We start from the raw sequence: 20,087 nt of genomic DNA, 5'->3' as shown, positions 1-20,087 counted from the left end.
TGAAGGAACGGTGATATAGTTCCAAGTCAGGATGGTGAGTGGGTTGGTGGGGAACTTCCAGGTGCTGGTGTTCCCACGTGTCTGCTGCCCCTGTCCTTCAAGATGATAGTGGTCATGAGTATGGAAGGTGCTGCCTAAGGGGCCTTGGTGACTTTCTGCAGTACACTTTGCAGATGGTACACACCGCTGCCATTGTTTGTCAGTGGTGGAGAGATTGAATGTTTGTGGAAGGGGTGCCAATCAAGCGGGCTGCTTTGTCCTGGATGGTGTCAAGCTTCTTGAGTGTTGTTGGAAATGCAATCATCCAGCAAGAGGAGAGTATTCCATCACACTCCTGACCTGTGCCTTGTAGATGGTAGACAGGCTTTGGAGAGTCAGGAGGTAAATTACTTGCTGCAGGATTCCTAGCCTCTGACCTTCTCTTGTAGCCATAGTAATTACATGGCTAGTCCAGTTCAGTTTCTGGTCAATGGTAATCCCCAGGATGTTGATAGTGGGGGATTCAGCGATGTAATGCCATTGAACGTCAAGGGGCGATGGTTAGATTCTCTCTTGTTGCAGATGTCATTGCCTGGTACTTGTGTGACATGAATGTTACTTGCCACTTGTCAGTCCAATCCTGGATATTGTCCAGGTCTTGCTGCATTTGGACATAGACTGTTTCAGTATCTGAGGAGTCGCGAATGGTGTTAAACATTGTGCAATCATCAGCAAACATCCCCACTCCTGACGTTATAATGGAAGGAAGGTCATTGATGAAGCAGCTGAAGATGGTTGGACCTAGGGCACCACCCTGAGGAATTGCTGCAGTGGTGTCCTGGAATTGAAATGATTGACCTCCAACAAACACAACCATCTTTTTTTGTGCTAGGTATGACATAATGGATATGGGAATAGGGTGGAGAAAAAAATCATTGAAGTGGATGATCAGCCATGATCATACTGAATGGTGGAGCAGTTTCGATTGGCTCCTGCTCCTATGTTCCTATTTAAAGGGAGGAGCTGCAGGATTCTCTTCCCACCACCCCACAACAGTTAGCAAGCTGCCTGTAGGTGTTTGTTTAGCACTGGCAGTTTGCTAATCTTATATTAATGAGGCCTGACCAGTAACATGGATTGGGTTTCAAGATCAGGTGGATTTGAGATCTCTTTGTGAAACATGGGTGAATAATTGTTATGGCCGTTATAAAAACTGCAATACAACTGAAATTGGGAGTGGTTGCTGAAAGATTTTGTACCCTTATGATTGATTAAATGATGCTAGTTGAATCTAACCAAGCAGAAAAAAGATAGGCATGTACACCTTTCACCAAAGAGGGAGAAAAAAAGTGATATATGTTTACGACAGACACTACATTACGGTCTAAGAAATGTTCAGGTAAAAACAGACTACTCTATATACAAGCAAAAACAGAAATGGCATTAAAAAGCATCCTGCTCCGACCTTCTACAAAGCTGGAAGCAAAGAAATGCTGTCATTGACAGGAAATCACTCTGGGGGTTCATTAATAAGATTGATATTATACCAGGAAACCACTTTAGTATTTAGATGAGATCTTTTTCCACTCCTTCAAATACATTCTCAGTACTTAGGGATAACAGATGTTGGAGAATCTAAACCATACATTAAGATGTATCAGATTTGCCAAGTTCCTGGTAATATTAGCTAGGAATATTTTGGCAATGATCTCCACCTAATATGCTTGGATAAATTTAACTGTCACATTTTTAATACAAATCCACATGATATCATGTTGTTATTTAATATTGAGTTTCTAATACAGACTCGATCGTCTTTCAGCCAAGATTGTCACTCATTACAACTTGGATTTTAATTTTTTTTCACGAATACACAACGATGAACATTTTATAGCACTCCAAAGCAGTGGCATACCATAGACACGTCCAAAGTGGTTTATGTCTTTTTAAGACAAAACTATTAGCTTTTCAATATTTCCCAAATATAGATCTTTTCTGTGGATTCTCAATATCTACTATTTCAGGGGGTTAAATGATTATGTACTGTGGGTGATGCAAATAGTGGAAATTTTATTGGAGAACAGCCACTTCTGAACAGTAGTGTCAGTGTGATTAGTGGTCTTGTTTCCTACTTTAGCTTTTGCTAAAACAGCAAATACTTAGTGAAGAATGGAAAAAGAACAGGTTAACACCAGTGTTTGGAAATAGAAACACTTCAAAATAACCCGCTCGGCTTACGTCACCTCAATGTATTCGCCCAACTGTTTAATTCCCAGAAACATAGCAGCCTAATACAAAGTGGACCTTGCTCACAATGAACCAGAGGATCTCTTTTATATCAGCAGCAATATTATCAACAAAGTGTGAAGAGGAAATAGGAAGTAAGTGTGACAGAAAGCATGCATATAATGCAAGCATTTTATATTATGAGCATCTCAAGTAAGAAAAACATTATCTATTTCACCTGTCTGTGCTGTCTCATTATTCTCAGAATTTTTGTGTTATTTTTTGTTTTGTTTTCAAATGTTAGCTTCGTACCCATGAAGGAGGATGCTTCTCCTCAAGAGCTGCCACCAATCAAATGGCCAGCAACTCTCTTATCACATCAGTGCCACTGGGAGCATGGCCACTGCTGGGACTGCAGTCAGACCCCAACCAGGAGTGTTGCTAGAGGCTGGAGTTCAAGGTAAGTGGGATGGCCTCGCCAGGGCAAGTCAGGCAGACCCTTGCGTGGGGCTCAGGGAGCCAGAAAAAGGAGGAACCTTCCCCACCGAGCACCCAGCTGGGCCACTGGCGCGTGCATCCCTTACCATTGGTAAAGTAATAATGGAGGTGGGAGGAGGCCCTTAACTGGCCATTAATTGGTCACTTATGGGCCTCAATTGGCCCAAGGGCAGGTGAACGACCCAACATCTACCCTGCTGTTGGTAAATTACCAATGGAGGCAGGCAGATGATGGACATGACACATCCTGCCATCCAATCCAATTTTATACTCTCTGCCCTGCCTGATAGTCCACTTCTGGGTGGGGAGGGAAGTGCAACGTAAAATTCCGGTCCATGTCTGTCTTTCTTTCTGCTTCTATTTCTGCTATGTTGTTTACTCTCCATCATTTCCTTTACTGTGTTTTGTCTGTCTCATACCCTGCTGTACCTGTTTAGCACTGCTGTCTGCTGTTCTCTATTATATCTTAAATTCAACAGTCATTTTTTTTCAAATTCCTTGATTTCTTTGCCTTGGCCGTATTGTTGTCATGTCCTGCTTCACTCTTCCTTTGCCCTCCCGCTTCTCCAATCCTGGTCTCCCTTTCTGATAATTTTTCCCGATGCTTGCTGATGGCCCTCACCATTTCCTACATTGACATTCCCGCAGTGTTGCCTGTCCTGCCTCACTGCAACTTCATATGTTCCTCATTAACCTCTTATGTTTCTTTGCCCCTCTGCATTTTTCGGTCTGCTGTTCTGAAGTTATTGCTCTTCTGTAGTTCTGCTGTTTTGCAACGTCACCATTTCCCAACCATCTGTTCCTTCAACTTTCCTGCACCATGTGTCTCAATATTTTCCTTCCACTTATTGTTTTCCCTTTTCAGCTCTCAATTCCATTGTCTCTGTGCCAATCTCTCAAAAATTGCACCTTCTTTCTGTTCCTGTAACCCTTCATTTACGATTCCATGCCCCCTATCCTTCATGCTTTTCTTAGTTATCTTCGTTTGGCATGGTCTGTGAATGGAAATTATTTGGGAACTGGGGCCAACCACCAGCATTTAAAATTTGAGTAGGGCGCAGTCACCAAATGTATGTCCAAAGTTGAGCTGGAGGTGAAGGCTGACTAAAGACCTATTGTGGCTGAGAAGAATAAACAGTGGGCAAAATAAACTGTGGAGAGTGAGAGAAGTAAGAGTGGGCTGGAGAATGAGAATGGAGGTTGAGTGGATTTTAAAAGCATCGAGAATTGGTCTCAAACAGATTGCAATAGGGTGGAGGCTGAAGCAGCAGAAAGGAAAGCATGGCATGGGAGATCAAAGTGAGACTGGGTGCTTATGTTGCCAGCAGAGGGACAGAAATTGTGTTTCCATTCTTTCTGCCCTATTTATGCCCCTCATAATCTTATACACCTCTATCAGGTCCCCTCTCAGCCTTTGCTGCTCCAAGGAAAACAACCCCAACCTATTCAATCTTTCCTCATAGCTCAGACCCTCCAGCCCAGGCAGCATCCTGGTAAATCTCCTCTACACCCTCTCCAGTGCAATCACACCCTTCCTATAATGTGGTGACCAGAACTGCACGCAGTACTCCAGTTTTGGCCTAACCAGCGTTTTATAAAGTTCCAGCATAACCTCCCTGCTCTTGTATTCTATGCCTCGGCTAATAAAGGCAAGTATCCCATATTCCTTCTTAACCACCTTATCTACCTGCCCTGCAGGGATCTGCGTAAATGCACACCAAAGTCCCTCTGATCTTCAGTACTTTCCAGAGTCTTACCATTCACAATGTAATCGTTTGCCTTGTTAGCCCTCCCCAAGTGCATTACTTCACACTTTTTCGGGTTGAATTCCATTTGCCACTCCTCTGCCCGCCTGACCAATCCACTGACATCCTCCTGCAGTTTATGGATATTCTCCTCACTATTTACCAGTCTACTAATTTTTGTGTCATCTGCAAACTTCTTGATCATACCCCCTACATTTAAGTCCAAATCACTTATGTACACCACAAACAGCAAGTACTCCAGCACCGAGCCCTACGGAACCACTGGAGCAGACTTCCAGTCACAGAAACATCCCTCTACAATCACCCTCTGCTTCTTGCCTCTCAGCCAATTTTGGATCCTTAGATCCCATGGACTCTTACTTTTTTGACCAGTCTGCCATGAGGGACTTTTTCAAAAGCCTTACTAAAGTCCATGTAGACCACATCAAATGCATTACCCTCATCAACACTCCTGATTACCTCCTCAAAAAATTCGATCAAATTTGTCAAACACAATCTTCCCTTAACAAATCCATGCTGACTATCCCTGATTAATCCATGTCTCTCCAAGTGCAGATAAATTCTGCCCTCAGAATTCTTTCTAGTAACTTCCCCACCAATGAGGTTAGACTGACTGGCCTGTAATTTCCTGGTTTATCCCTTCATCCCTTTTTTAACAATGGGATAACGTTAGCAGTCCTCCAGCCCTCTTGGCACCTCACCTGTGGCCAGAGAGGATTTGAAAATTACTGCCAGGGCCCCTGATATCTTTTCTCTTGCCTCCCTCAACAGCCTGGGATACATCTCATCTGGGCCTGCGGATATATCCACTTTTAAGGCTGCTAAACCCGCTAGTACCTCCTCTCTTTCTCTCTATGTTAATTTCCTCTAATATTTCACAGTCCTCCTCCCTAATGCATTAACTGCGTCGTTCTTTTCCATTGCGAAGACTGACGCAAAATATTAACTGAGGACTGTGCCCACGTCTTCCAGGTCCACACACAGATTACCTCTATGGTCCCTAATTGTCCCTACTCTTTTCCCTAGTTATTCTCTTTCTCTTTATATATTTAAAAAACCTCTTTGGGTTCTCCTTTATTCTACCCACCAACGCTTTCTCATGCACTCTCTTAGCTTTCCTAATTTCCTTTTTAAGATCCCCCCTTGCGTTTTTATACTCCTCTAGGGACTCTGCCATATTGAGCCCTCGGTATCCGCCATAAGCTTCTCTTTTTTTCTTAATCCTAACCTTTATGTCCCTTGACATTCAGGGTTCTCCGGACTTGGTCCCCACCTTTGTCTTTATGGGAACATATTTGCCCTGTAATCTCGCTATTCCCTCCTTGAATGCGAAAATCCAGCACTTAAACAGATTTTACCAAGGTTCAAAGAGCCGACTGAAAACGCTTAAAGACCCAACTATGCCTGAACTCAGCAGAGATTTTTAAATAAGTAAGTACTGGGTAAACAAATATTGAAATGACACACACACATACACACACACACTTTCCTCATCTAACTCTTTCAGCATAACCCTCTATTTCTTTCTCCCTTATATACCTACCTTTAAATGTATCTATTTGCTTCAACCACTTCTGTGGTAGCCAGTTCCATATTTTCAATCACTCTCTACTATTCATTGCCCACATTTATTTTCACCTTTGAAGGCCAGAAAACAAAAAAGGAACACTTACTAGCATTCCATGCTGAAGGCTTCTAAAAAATTGCAATAATGTGAGAGGCAAATGTGAGCTTCCAAAATATTACATGTGGTCAGGAAGTTAAAAGTGCTGATAACATTCATCATCCTAGCAGACTGCAAGAGGTGCTTACCATGCATTGCATGTTTCTGATCAGTCAGTAACTGAGAAAGCGCCCAGAACGCATCCTCTTCATTCAAATACATTAGTAGAATGGCTGCGATCTGGCTCATTCCTTGACAGTAGCTCACCTCCTGTGAAGAGAAGCATGATTAATTTCTTTCTCACATATTCTTATTATGCTGTATCTGATGTTGCCCTAAGAAGCAAACAATGAACTATAAACTGGATGAGATAGAAAATTAAAAAAAGAATTCTATTGCTTACAGGAAAAAGGAATGTAAGTCTTAAACCTTATCAAAATAAATGATGGAGGAGATACAAATAGCATTTAATAAACTCTATATTGTGAAATCCTGGAAAAAAATGAACAACAGCTTTAACTTTTTATCATATATGTAACATGGAAAAGTGTCTGTCTCTCCAATCAAGTTTCTATCCTAATTTTAATCATTTCACTGATGGCAATTGACATTCAGCTGCCTTAGCCTCGAGTTCTAGAATTCCCTACCTAAACCGCTTCTCCATTTACCTCTCTTTGTCCTCCTTTAGATGTTCATTAAATCTACCTTTCTGACCAAGCTTTTGGTCTCTAATCCTAATTTCTCATGTGGCTTAGTGTCAAATTTTTATTGATAATGCTCTTGTGACGCACCTTGGGATGTATTGCTACTTTGGTTCACTCTTCTTCCTCATTTACATGCAGCCCTTGGCAGTATAATCCACAATAATGGAGTCAGCTTCCACATGTAAACTGACAGAACTCAGGTGCATCTCTCCATTGTCTCTCTTGACCTCTTTGCTGACTACTGCTTGTCTGATATCCAGTCTTGGATGAGCTGAATTTTCCTTACACTAAACATTGGGAGGGCTAAAGCCATCATCTTCAGCCCTAGCACAAGCTCTGTATCCTCACCACTGATTCTATTCTGTTTCCTGGTATTGTCTCAAGCTGAACCAGACCACACAGAAACTTGGTGTACTACTAGACTTTAAACTGAGATTCTAACCCTATTTTTTCTCAAAGACCGTTTATTTTCACCTTGTCCACTTTTGCTCCTGCCTCAGCCCATCTGCCACTGAATCCCTGATCCATGCCTTTGCCATCACCTCAATGACTATTTAAATGTTCCCTTTGCTGATCTCTCACCCTAGCCTCTCGTCCAAAATGCTGTTGCCCGTATCCTAATTTGCACCATATCCCACTTGCCTTTCATCCCAATTCTTGCTAAATTATACTGATTGTTAATGCTCCAATTTAAAATTATCCTCCTTTTAGGCTATTTACCCAATCAACCTTAGCCAGAACTCCCCTCTTACCTATGTAATTGACTTTGTGAAAGTTTAAGATCCTTGTTTGTGAAGCGAGTATGTCGCTTTCAAAATTAATATGGAATTCATACATTTAGTTGCAAGATAAATCCCACATCTTTAAGATTCAAATCTGCAAATTTGCAACATGAATGGCTTGAAACTGCAAGTTAATCCTTGTGTATTGGATTTTCTATAATATTTACTACATATACTATAACACCTCAGGATATAAAAACAATTCAATTTTCTTACCGTGTTATATACAGAATAGGCAGCGAGTACATGAAACAAAGCTTGCTGTCTGTTTAAAAGAAAATTTAACTATAATTAGGGATAATGCAATTCAAAACAGCACAGATAAAGAACATTTCCTACTTGTTATTTGCATATTCTACATTAGGAGACTGCTGGACAAGTATTTGTATCTGAGCACCATCCCATTAAACCCAGTTGCAATTATAAGTTCAATTAAGAACAAATAAAAATAAGGATGAGGAGACAATATGGTGGCAGTGGGTTAAGCCACTAGCTTTACACCTTTTACAAATGGGTTCAAGTCCAACGTAGATTGATGGAGTGAATGTTGACTGTGGGTTCGACATGTGTGAATTATTCCAGTTCTGGGTAGGCAGCAGGCCAAAGCAGAATCCTGCTTCTAATTTGGCATAAATAGCCAATATCACTGAGAAAGGGCGGTTGGTATGGGAAATAGAAAAAATGTAAACACTGGTACAGTATGAGTGTTGTTCTGAAGTGCTGAGGCATGCTGTTTGAGCATATTAAATATCAATTTCATGATCCAAATCTTGAAAACTGCAATAAACTTATATTTATGGCATGGGATTCCTGTAACATGGGCTGGGGTTTTAGAAACAAGGGTCAGTGCAGAACAATGTCCAGCTATTCTTGAGTTCTGTTCCAGTGTTCTACTCCTTATAAAATGCAACTAAAATTCATTCAGCACCAACTAGCACAACTCAACACCTTTGATAAATCCTCATACTATTGTGCTCTCTGTAGAGTACACATAAGTGTTTAAACCTACAGAACATTTCAAAAATCTCTAAGTCACAACACCCATGAAGCAAAAGACATCCTGTTCTGCTGAAATTCCCATCTGAAAACAAAGCATGATCTCAGTTATTGGTGGAATTTTAAAATAGATCTGTAATAGATCTGTTAATTCAGATTGTTTGCTAATACATGCAATCTTGGCTTGGTGGAAGTCTAACATATATACCTATCAAACATTTGTGTAAACAAACTAACTTCTTTACATGTCTGCAGAGTGAAATGTAGTAATATGTTGACCACTGTAGGTTCATACAAATTAAAAATAATGAGCTAAACATTTATAATGTTTGTTGAATGGTCTGCATCAAAGACTTGGATTGCTTTTACCCATTTAGGGATTGGTATTGAAAGCTTTAAGCAAGGCTTAATTTAGATACCTATAAGATTTCAAAAGAAAGGAAGTAGCAATCTGAACATTTCTTTTTAAATGCAGAGTATGTGCTGTCTTGCCAGAAAATTTGAAACCCATGACCTGAGTGGCCTGGAGAACTGTGACAATTGAACCACAGGGTTCCCCATACTGATCTTTGCCTTAGAAGCAAAGCTCAAGTTTCAGTCATTGCTGGAAATGAACACAATTTTGTAGATCCAGATTTCCAGATATTTCAGAGGAGAATCTATAACCAGGCAGCAAATGAACATCTCAAGGCACTAGTTTGTCTGGTCTGTTTTCAAAATGGCTGCTGAGATACTCCAAGAAACTCGAGAGCCACGGCCAGTCCTCATGTTTGGAATTAAGCCAGTGATGACATGTTACTGGTGTGAAGTATGTGGAGGCAGCAAGACAGTGACCAAGGCCAGCCAGAAAGAGATAGAGAGAGAGAGAGAACAAACTATCAGAGGAATAAAGATAAAAAATAGATAGAAAAAAATTAGCATAGGTGGCATAGACTGTGAGAGAGAAAAGCAAGAGTGCAAATGCAGAATGAGACAGAGACAAATATGAGACAAATTGTGAGAGAGAAGAAAAAGAGAGCATGATTGAGAAAAAACACACACAATGACAGAGATGTAAAATGAAAAAGAGGCATGCATAGGAATAGAAAAACCAAAGAGGAAAAATCAGAAATAAAAGCAATGCGATAGTTTAGAAAATCTAAGACAGGAGGGAGAAAGCAAAACAAGTTGAAACAACAATAACAACTTATATTTATATAGCACTTTTAAAGTAATAAACATTCCAAGACATTTCACATGAACATTATAAAATGGAATGGGCTGAATTTTCACTGATTTGGGATTACTCGGGAGCCCTTTAAAAATGGCAGGTGGATCCTGCTTCTGGGATTCCCTATCCCATTCCCAACTGTCCGATTTTTGGGAGTGCCTTTAAAGGATGTGGGCTGGTTCCTGTTAAAACCTTGCACTCGACACTCCCATCCTGACCAGCTCTGGTGCGAGGATAGGCATGTCCTACTCCTCTGCAATTTTCATGGACATGGGCCAGATTTCTAAAGAGTTAATGGCTCTCAGAAGAGTCGTGAACCCTAGTCTGCATGAGGGGACCTTTTAAGGGGCAAGTTCAAAAAGTCCTCCTCATGCCACCCATGCCAAGCTATGCCCCTCCACCCACCCCCATGGCCCCTCATAACCCCAATGCCAAGCTATGGCACCTCCATGCCATTGACACATTGCACACTGTATAGAACCATTGAACCTTATAGTAACAGTAGAAAGTGTAAAAAAAAAGCTTTAATAAAAGTAATTCATTCATAACTTTCTACTATGTTAAAAATGTCATTGCACTAGAAGGCAATAAAAGTTTCAATCATGCAGGCCCTTTAAAGCATCAATAACAAAATCCACAAGCCATTGAAACCACTTAACTTTGTGTAAATAAACATTGTGAAATTGACTGCAGAGATCAGGCAGCCTAAGCTGTCAATCAAGCAATGTTTTCTCTGGGGCATAGTTGTTTCAAGAAGAGTATTGTCTCAATGGGCATGAATGTGCCATAGCTTGACATAGGGGGTATGAGGGCCATTGAGTGGGTGGGGGGGAAAGAGGTGGCATTGAAGTGGTATGTAGTGTGGGGGATGAAGGGGTGTGAGGGGTGAGGGCTGGCGGGCCTGTGTGTTTTTATTTTAACTGGGATGAAGTCCCACAGCACCGAGGCGGGCCTTTTTAACAGCCCACCTTGGCATGTGGCAGCTCGTGAGGCTGCCGCTGAACTTTTTCCTGGTTCGGCTGGCCTGACTCCAGCTGGCATCTGCCCTCAGCGATGAAGAGTCTGGGCTGAATTTTATGTGCCCCTGCGGGCATGTTTCCCTTGGTGGGGAGGCACGTAAAATAGGGTGGGTGCCTAACCCACCACTTTCCTGCCCACTCCCGAGCTCTCCCCCAATATTAAAGGGTTTGGGGGGGGGTAGGAGGGCTGCTGAAATCAACAGCCCACCTGTCATATTTACATGACTAATTAAGAGTCAATTAGGCTTGTTTTCAAGCCAATTGACCCTGATAATACGCTGCCCATGCCATAAAACGTTTGGCGTGGGCAGTAAGAGTGGAAGCAGGAAGCTTGTTTTTTAAATTTAAATGTTTAAAGGATGGGAAGGAAGGGGGTGGTTGCTCTTTGGGGGGCTGCCCTTGGCCAATCGTGCAGTCGCCACCCCCCTTAGGTTGAACCCCCCCTTCCTTCCTACTTGCTCCCTCCCTTAAATGTCCCCCTCTAACTAATTTACCAAAATCCTCCCTGCTCCTGGGATCCATGGGCCTTGATCTTCTTTTTCTTCTGCAGCCCCAGAAGTGGCCACTGACACATTTCTAGTGCTGCTGGCCAATCGGATTGGCCCACAGCTCCAGAGGACAGGATTTCCATCCCAATGAGGGGTGGAAGTCCCACTAGGCCCTTGTTAGTCTGTCCCACAGCGTTTTATGGCTATGAGGCGGGTCGGCGTGGAGCATGTCAGCTCCACACCAACGTGGTTGCTGAGGGTGTGTCTGTCTGCCCACCTGTATTATTCTGCCCCCTGTATTTGTGGGCACTTTCTCCTGAGGTTGGCAGGCCGAGTTGGGAATTTTCCCAGCTCCCACTAACTGCCTTGAGGATGAAAATTCCAGCCATTCAGTTGAGGAGACATCAGGTTAGGTGACCAAAAAAAGCTTGGTTGAAGAGATAGATTTTAAGGACAAGTGTCTTAAAGGAGAAAAGTGAGATGGAGAGGTGAATGGAGGGAATTCCAAAGCATAGGGCCTGGGCAACTGAAGGTGCAGCTACCATGGTGGAACTATTAAAATCGGGGCTGCTCAAGAGGCCAGGATTAGATGAGCACAGATGTCTCGGAGGGTTGTGGGGCTGGAGGTTATAGAGATAGGGATGCAAGGCCATGACGTGATTTGAAATTAAGGATGAGAATTTTAAAATCTAGACATTGCTAACTGGGTGCTAATGTAGGTCAGCGAGCACAGGGGAGATGGGCGATTGGAGCTCGGTGAGAATAAGACATGGGCAGCAGAGTTTTGGACGACCTCAAGTTTATGGAGGGTGGAATGTGCAAAACCAGCCAGGGGTGCGTTGGAATAGTCAAGTGTAGTTGTAACAAAGGTATGATTGAGGGTTTCAACAGCAGATGAGTTGAGACAAAAGCAAAGTTGGGTGCTGTTACACAGGAGGAAATAGCTGGTTTTAGTGATAGTGCAAATATGTGGTTGGAAATTCATCTCGGGTTCAAATTTGACACCAAGGTCGTGAACAGGCTGGTTTAATCTCAGGCTGTTGCCAGGGAGCGGGATGAAGTTGGCCATTAGGGAGAGAAGCTTGGATTGGGAACTGAAAATAATAGGCTCAGACTTCCCAATATTTCATTGAAGGAAGTTTCTGCTTAACCACTTGTTGGATAAGGAGTCCGATAGTTTAGCAAGCTAAGGAGTTGAGAGGGGTGGCATTAAGATAGAGCTGGGTGTCATCAGCTATATTGAAAATTAATGCTGTGCTTTCAAATGTTGCCGCCAAAGGGTTGCAAGTAGATGAGAAATAGGATGGGACACTAGATGTAATGGTGTGGTAGCAGGAAACCATTGCAAGTGATACTCTGGATATGATTAGATAGATAAGGATGGAACCAGGGAAGAGCAGCCCCATCCAGCTGGACAACAGTGGAGAGGTGTTGGAGGAGGATAGTATGATCAACCGTGTCAAAGGCTGCAGACAGTTCGAGAAGGACGATTAGGGAAAATTTATATTTGTCACAATCACATAGGATACCATTCAAAACAATTGGATATGTCCACCTTCTTTTATAGTGTTGGAGTGAAACGGGTACAGGGAAGTTGGAAACCTGGGCAGAGATTCCTACCCATTCATCAGATTCCTACCCATTCTGAGGTCTAGCTTTAAGGTTCACCTCCAAAATCCTCATTGTAAACAGGTTGTTTAATTTTAATATTGAAATCTATTTTAATCTCATGGATGTTAACATGTATAAACTCATAAGGTTCTAACAGGAAATAGCGTTGCGGGCTAAGGTTGCCTCTAGAAAAAGGGCAATGGAGTCAGGAACATTAAACTGACAGAAAAAATTAACAGAGAACAGTATGCTGTTTTTTGAGAATAAATAGCTGAAAGTAAAATTTATCTTTAGCTTTTGCTAAATGTTACATTCACTGCCAATATTAAGTGAAATTCTGAGGTTTTGCCTAAGTGTTTCTGGCTGCCAGATTATTGTTGCGAAAATTTGAATTTTGAAAATATGTATTCCAAAGAACATTCTTGTCTTTTTGTATTAATTGATGGATACAGGGCGTTAAAGGCAATGTCAGAATGCACAAGATGCAGACTTTCCTAACCAACAAAGATGCTGTCTCCTAGAATTAGGGCTCCAGTCAGTTTCTAGTGTCGGAAGGCATTGCCAGTGGCTGTCAAGGCCACCAAATTCCGTAACCTTTATGCATCTGCCTCATTCTAAGCTATCATAGGTATGGATGTTCATAGCAACAGTGAAATTGCATTTCATTTATGTATCGGATAGTTGCTGAATTACAAACATACAAATTAGGGGCAGGAGTTGGCCATTTGGCCCATCAAGCTTGCTTCAACATTTAATAAGATTATGGCTGATCTGATTGCAGCCTCAACTCTACTTTCCTTTTCCCCCCATACTCTTTGACTCCCTTGTCAATCAAGAATCTAATTGCTCATTACATTCTCAATGAGCAACCTGTGGCATAATGAGAGGGTTGTACAGATTTCAAGATGGTGGCCTCCCCTAAGCCAAGGCACTTGTGTGCAATTAAGTGGGTTCATGAACCACAGCAGCATTTAGTCCAACAATATGTACTAATAAATAAACTCTTCAATATGGAAAAATAAATGCAATTAATCTGTGACCATAAAAACAAGAATTAGTAAAATGTCTTCATTAGCTGAGGTGTAGAATACAAGAGCAGGGAGGTATGCTGGAACTGTATAAAACACTGGTTAAGCCACAAATGGAGTACTACGTGCAGTTCTGGTCACCACAATATTGGAAAGATGTGATTGTACTGGAGAAGGTGCAGATGAGATTTACCAGGATGCTGCCTGGGCTGGAGGATCTGAGCTATGAGGAAAGATTGGATAGGCTGGGGTTGTTTTCCTTGGAACAGCAAAGGTTGAGAGGGGACTTGATAGAGGTGTATAAGATTATGAGGGGCATAGATAGGGTGGGTAGGAAGGTACCTTTTCCATTAGTAGAGGGATCAATAACCAGGGGGGCATAGATTTAAGGTATGAGGTAGAAGACTAAGAGGGGAGTTGAGGATAATTTTTTTCACCCAGAGGGTGGTGGGAGTCTGGAACTCACTGCCTGAAAAGGTGGTTGAGTCAGAAACTCTCGTCACATTTAAGAAGTATTTAGATATTCATTTGTGTTGCCATAGCCTCCAGGGCTATGGGCCAAGCGCTGGAAAATGGGATTAGTGTAGTCAGATCTTTGTTGATCAGCACAGACATGGTGAGCCGAATGGCCTCTTTCTGCGCTGTAAATGTCTATGAGTATCTGCTTCCCAGTCAACAATAACGATATCTTCATTTTATTGCTGAAAAAAGAGACATGTCAAAGCTTTTCATCTTGCACGCACTGGGAAGTGGTATTAGTGGTATTGTCACTGGACTGGTAATCCAGAGACCCAGGGTAATGCTCTGGGGACCCATGTTCGAATCGCACCACGGCAGATGGTGGAATTTGAATTCAATAAAAATCTGGAATTAAAAGTCTAATGATGAGCATGAAACCATCCACAGTAATGTGGTTGACTCTTTAATGCCTTTTGAAATGGCCTAGCAAGCCACTCAGTTGTATCAAACCGGTACAAAGTCAATAAAATGGAATGAAACCGGACGGACCACCCGGCATCCCCGGCATCGACCTAGGAACCAGAAAGAACAACAGCAAACCCAGCCCTGTCGATCCTGCAAATTCCTCCTTACTAACATCTATGGGGTTGTGCCAAAATTGGAAGAGCTTTCTCACAGACCAGTCAACCAACAACCTGACGTAGTCATACTCAAAAAGAATCATACCTTACAGATCATGTCCCAGACACCAGCATCATTCATCCCTGGGTATGTCCCACCAGCAGGACAGATCCAGCAGAGGTGGCAGCACAGTGGTATAGTGTCAGGAATGAGTTGTCCTGGGAGTCCTCAACATCAACTCCAAACCCCATGAAGTCTCATGGCATCAGGTCAAACAAGGAAACCTCCTGCTGATTAACATGTACTGCTCCCCCAGCTCTCAGCTGGTGAATCAGTACTCCTCCATGTTGAACACCACTTGGAGGAAGCACTGAGGGTGGCAGAAGTGCCGAATGTACTCTGGACGGGGGACTTCAATGTCCAAAATCAAGGGTGGCTCGGTAGCACCACTAAAGACCGAACTGGCCGAGTCCAAAAGGACATAGCTGCTAGACTGGGTCGGCGGCAGGTGGTGAGGGAATCAACAAGAAGGAAAAACATATTGACCTCATCCTCGCCATGGCAGTATTGGTAGGAGTGACCACTGCCCACTCTGTGGGGAGACAAAGTCCCGTCTTCATATTGAGAATACCCTCCATTGTGTGGTGTGGCACTACTACTGTGCTAAATGCGATAGTTTTTGAACAGATCTAGCAACTCAAGATGGGGCAACCATCAGGCACTACGGGCCAACAGCAGCAAAACTGTACTCAACTACAATCCGTAACCTCATGGCCCAGCACATGCCCCACTCTACCATTACCACCAAGCCAAGGATCAACCTTGATTCAACGAAGAATGCAGGAGGGCATGCCAGGAGCAGCACCAGGCATACCTAAAAATGTGTCAACCTGGTGAAGGTACAACACAGGACTACTTGCGTGCCAAACAGCATATGCAGCAAGACAATGACAGAGACAGAGCTAAGCGATTCCACAAGCAATAAGCTTTGCAGTCCTATCACATCCAGTCATGAGTGGTGGTGGGCAATTAAACAACTCACTGGTGGAGGAGGAGGCTCCACAAATATCCTCAGTGATGTAGGAGCCCAGCACATTAGTGCAAAAGATAAGGCTGAAACATTTGCAACAATCTTCAGCCAGAAGTGCCAAGTGGATGATCCATCTCGGCCTCCTCCAGAGGTCCCCAGCATCACAGATGCCAGTCTTCAGCCAATTCGATTCACTCCACGTGATATCAAGAAAAGGCTGAAGGCACTGGATGCTGAAAAGGCTTTGGGCCCTGACAATATTCCGGCAATAGAACTGTAGGCTTGTGCTCCAGAGCTTGCCGCACCCCTAGCCAAGCTGTTCCAGCACAGATACAACACAAACATTCAACCTGGCAATGTGGAAAAGTGCCCAAGTATGTCCTGTACATAAAAAGCAGGACAAATCCAACCCGGCCAATTGCCGTCCCATCAGTCTACTCGCCACGATCAGTAAAGTGATGGCAGGAGTCATCAACAGTGCTAGCAAGCGGCACATGCTTAGCAATAAACTACTCACTGATACTCAGTTTGGGTTTTGCCAGGGTCACTCAGCTTCTGACCTCATTACAGCCTTGGTTCAAACATGGACAAAAGAGCTGAACTCCAGAGGTGAGGTGAGAGCGACTGCCCTTGACATCAAGGCAGCATTTGACAGAGTGTGGCATCAAGGAGCCCTAGCAAAACTGGAGTCAATGGGAATCGGGGGGCGGACTCTCTGCTGGCTGGAGACATACCTAGCACATATGAAGTTGTTTGTGGTTGTTGGAGGTCAATCATCTGAGTTCCAGGATATCACTGCAAGAGTTCCTCAGGGTAGTATCCTAGGCCCAAACATCTTCAGCTGCTTCATCAGTGACCTTCCTTCCATCATAAGGTCAGAAATGGGGACGTTCATCGATGATCGCACAATTTTCAGCACCATTCACGATTCCTTGGATACTGAAGCAGTCCATGTCCAAATGCAGCAAAAACTGGACAAAAACCAGGCTTGGGCTGACAAGTGGCAAGTAACATTCATAACACACGAGTGCCAGGCAATGACCATCTCCAACAAAAGAGAATCTAACCATCGCCCCTTGACATTCAACGGCATTACTATCACTAAGTCCCCCACTATCAACACCCTGGGGGGGTTACCATTGACTAGAAACTGAGCTGCTCTAGGCATATAAATACCATGGCTACAAGAGCAGGTCAGAGGCTAAGAATCCTGCAGCAAATAACTCACCTCCTGACTCCCCAAAGCCTGTCCACCATCTGCGAGGCACAATTCAGGACTGTGATGCAATACCCTCCACTTGCCTGGATGAGTGCAGATCCAACAACACTCAAGAAGTTTAACACCATCCAGGGTAAAGCAGCCCATTTGATTGGCACCCCTTCCACAAACATTCACTCCCTCCACCACCTAAGAACAGTGGCAACAATGTGTACCATCTACAAGATTCACTGCAGAAACTCACCAAGGCTCATTAGGCAGCACCTTTCAAACCTATGACCATTACCATCTAGAAGGACAAGGACAGCAGATACATGGGAACACCATTAATTGGAAGTTCCCCTCCAAGCCACTCCTTCGCTGTCACTAGGTCAAAATCCTGGAACTCCCTCCCTAACAGCACCACAGGGACTGCAGTAGTTCAAGAAGGCAGCTCACCACACCTTCCCAAGGGTAACTTGGAATGGACACTAAATGCTGGCCTAGCCAGCGATGCCCACATCCTGTAAATGAATAAAAAAAGCACTTCACAAGAATACCAATATAAGGGGAAAACAACAACTTATACTGTATGAGAATGCTGATTCGTTGCCAAACCAATCTTCATTTTAGGTGTGCCAGGGTAATTTCATTGGAGAAAAGAGATAGGATGAGATAGCTGTAAGGATGAGATTGCTATAAACAACAGCAAAGCACAGATACAACAACTATAAGTGAATACACTATAGCATCAGGAGGCATCTTACAATCTAGGCCTATCAGGATTTCCAAGATCATTGCCGCTGTTCTATGTTATATAACTTTGCCATTCAAAGAAGCATAGAAACATGGAGGAGAGGGAATTAAGCAAAATTAAGTAGGGAGTCAAAAATTGTTCCTGTATAACTATGATTGCAAACAGCATGAACGAGATCCACATCCAATTACCCTATTCGCTCATTGTATGAGCAGCCTTCCAAATGTTCACAATCCAGTGGCCAAATGCCCCGTCATCAAAACTCAACAGCCATGAATCTTATTTATTTTACCTAATACTATTTTATTCTACACTATCCCAATAAAAGTCTTATCATAGTTAAGATCAAGTAGAACCAAATTTAATTCCCAATAATCAATTTGTCCACGTGTCTTCTGTTTCTTGCTTTGATGCTGACAGGTGTTTCATGTGCTGTACAACATTATCTTGTGTTCCTTTTAGGTGCTCCTCCATGACAGAACTAAGTGAGTGACTGGCAGGATGTCAATGTTACCCTCTTGGGCTGAGGTAGCCTCCTGCCTCTTTGTGCTGAGTCATAGCTGCTTGTGCTATATTGATGATGTGGTGGCTGCCCATTCCTGCACATCTTCTGATATATAAAGAAAAGAGGTGTGGGTATGCATGGGGTGTTACGAAGAGAGATAGCAGCCTTTACATATCTACTACATTAATGGCACTCCCCACCCCCCTGCTGCTGGGCACTCTCTCAGATGATCTGTGTGGGACCAAACCCTGCATTCTGACTCTTTTCATCTTATTATTGCCATACAGGAACTGGGGAAGGAAGCCTTTTCATGATTGGAACACTTCACAACATTTTGCTTTCCACTGACTTCAATGATATTAAACAGGTAGTCTCTCCAATCCAGTCAGTTTCCACCAGTTGGGTTGTTAAAATTATTCCCAAAGTCTCTGTAGCAGTCATCTCAAAATTTGTAAGAAGTATACAGACTTGAGCCTTCTGTAATAGAAACTCCACGATAGATGTGTTTGTTGTTGTCACACACCGAATGCTGGATTGCAGCTCTATATTAAATAGTTATGCACAACTCCAGAGATGAGGATGGGGGATTTCTCCAATTCTTTTCTGCTTCCTCCAGTTAGGCACCACTTTACGTACAAACATACAAATTAGGAGCAGGAGTAGGACATTCAGCTCCTTGAGCCTGCTCCGCCACTCAATAAGATCATGGCTGGTCTGATTGTGGCCTCAACTCCACATTCTACCTACCCGTGATAACGTTTGCCTCACTTGTTAGTCAAGAATCTATCTACCTCTGCCTTAAAAATATACAATAAACCTGCCTCACCGCTCACCAGGGAAGAGAGTTCCGAAGACTCACGACCATCAGAGAAAACATTTATTTTCATCTCTGTCTTAAGTGGGACACCCCTTATTTTTAAACTGTGTTCCCTAGTTCTAGTCTCTTCCACGAGGGGAAACATCCTTTCAGCATCTACCCTGTCAAGTCTGCTCAGGATCTTCTGTGTTTCAAAAGATCGCCTGTCATTCTTCTAAAGTCCAATGGATACAAGCCCAGCCTGTCCAACCTTTCCTTATATGATAACACCCCCACCCCTCCAACCCCCACCATTCCTGGTATCAGTCGAATGAGCCTTCCCTGAACTGTCCGAATGCATTTATATCTCTTCTTAAATAAGGAGACCAAAACTGTACACAGTACTCTTGACGTGGTCTCATCAATACCTGTATGACTGTAGCAAAACATCCCTACTTTTTATATTCCATTCCCCTTGCAATAAATGACAACATTCCAGTTGCCTTCCTAATCATTTGCTGTACCTGCATACTAACTTTTTGTGATTCATGTTCTGGATTCCTCTGTACCTCAGAGTTCTGCAATGTCTCCCATTTTAAATAATGTTTTTCTATTCTTCCTGCCAATGTGGACAAGTTCACATTTTCCCATCTCATACTCCACCTGCTAAATTTTTGCCCGCTTACTTAACCTATCTATGTACCTTTGCAGACTCCTTATGTCCTCTTCATAACTTACTTTCCTACCCACC

At 43.0% G+C, this 20,087-nt stretch overlaps 1 protein-coding gene across 3 annotated transcripts in view; it reads right to left on the bottom strand.

Moving 5' to 3' along the window:
- The window catches only part of LOC144684860 (uncharacterized), a 399,842-nt gene that overhangs the window by 157,224 nt on the left and 222,531 nt on the right, over positions 1–20,087 (bottom strand). For all 3 annotated transcript variants that reach the window (XM_078549191.1, XM_078549190.1, XM_078549192.1), the window contains 2 exons: positions 7,835–7,883; positions 6,282–6,402 (listed from right to left, as the gene is read on the bottom strand). In XM_078549191.1, coding sequence (XP_078405317.1) covers positions 6,282–6,402; positions 7,835–7,883 — 170 coding nt within the window. The remainder of the gene's footprint in view (positions 1–6,281; positions 6,403–7,834; positions 7,884–20,087) is intronic.

This window comes from Cetorhinus maximus, chromosome 9 (assembly GCF_964194155.1).
Source record: "Cetorhinus maximus chromosome 9, sCetMax3.hap1.1, whole genome shotgun sequence".
NCBI lineage: Eukaryota > Metazoa > Chordata > Chondrichthyes > Lamniformes > Cetorhinidae > Cetorhinus > Cetorhinus maximus.
Note: the sequence above shows the minus strand (reverse complement) of the source record. Positions and strands in the feature narration are given on the sequence as shown.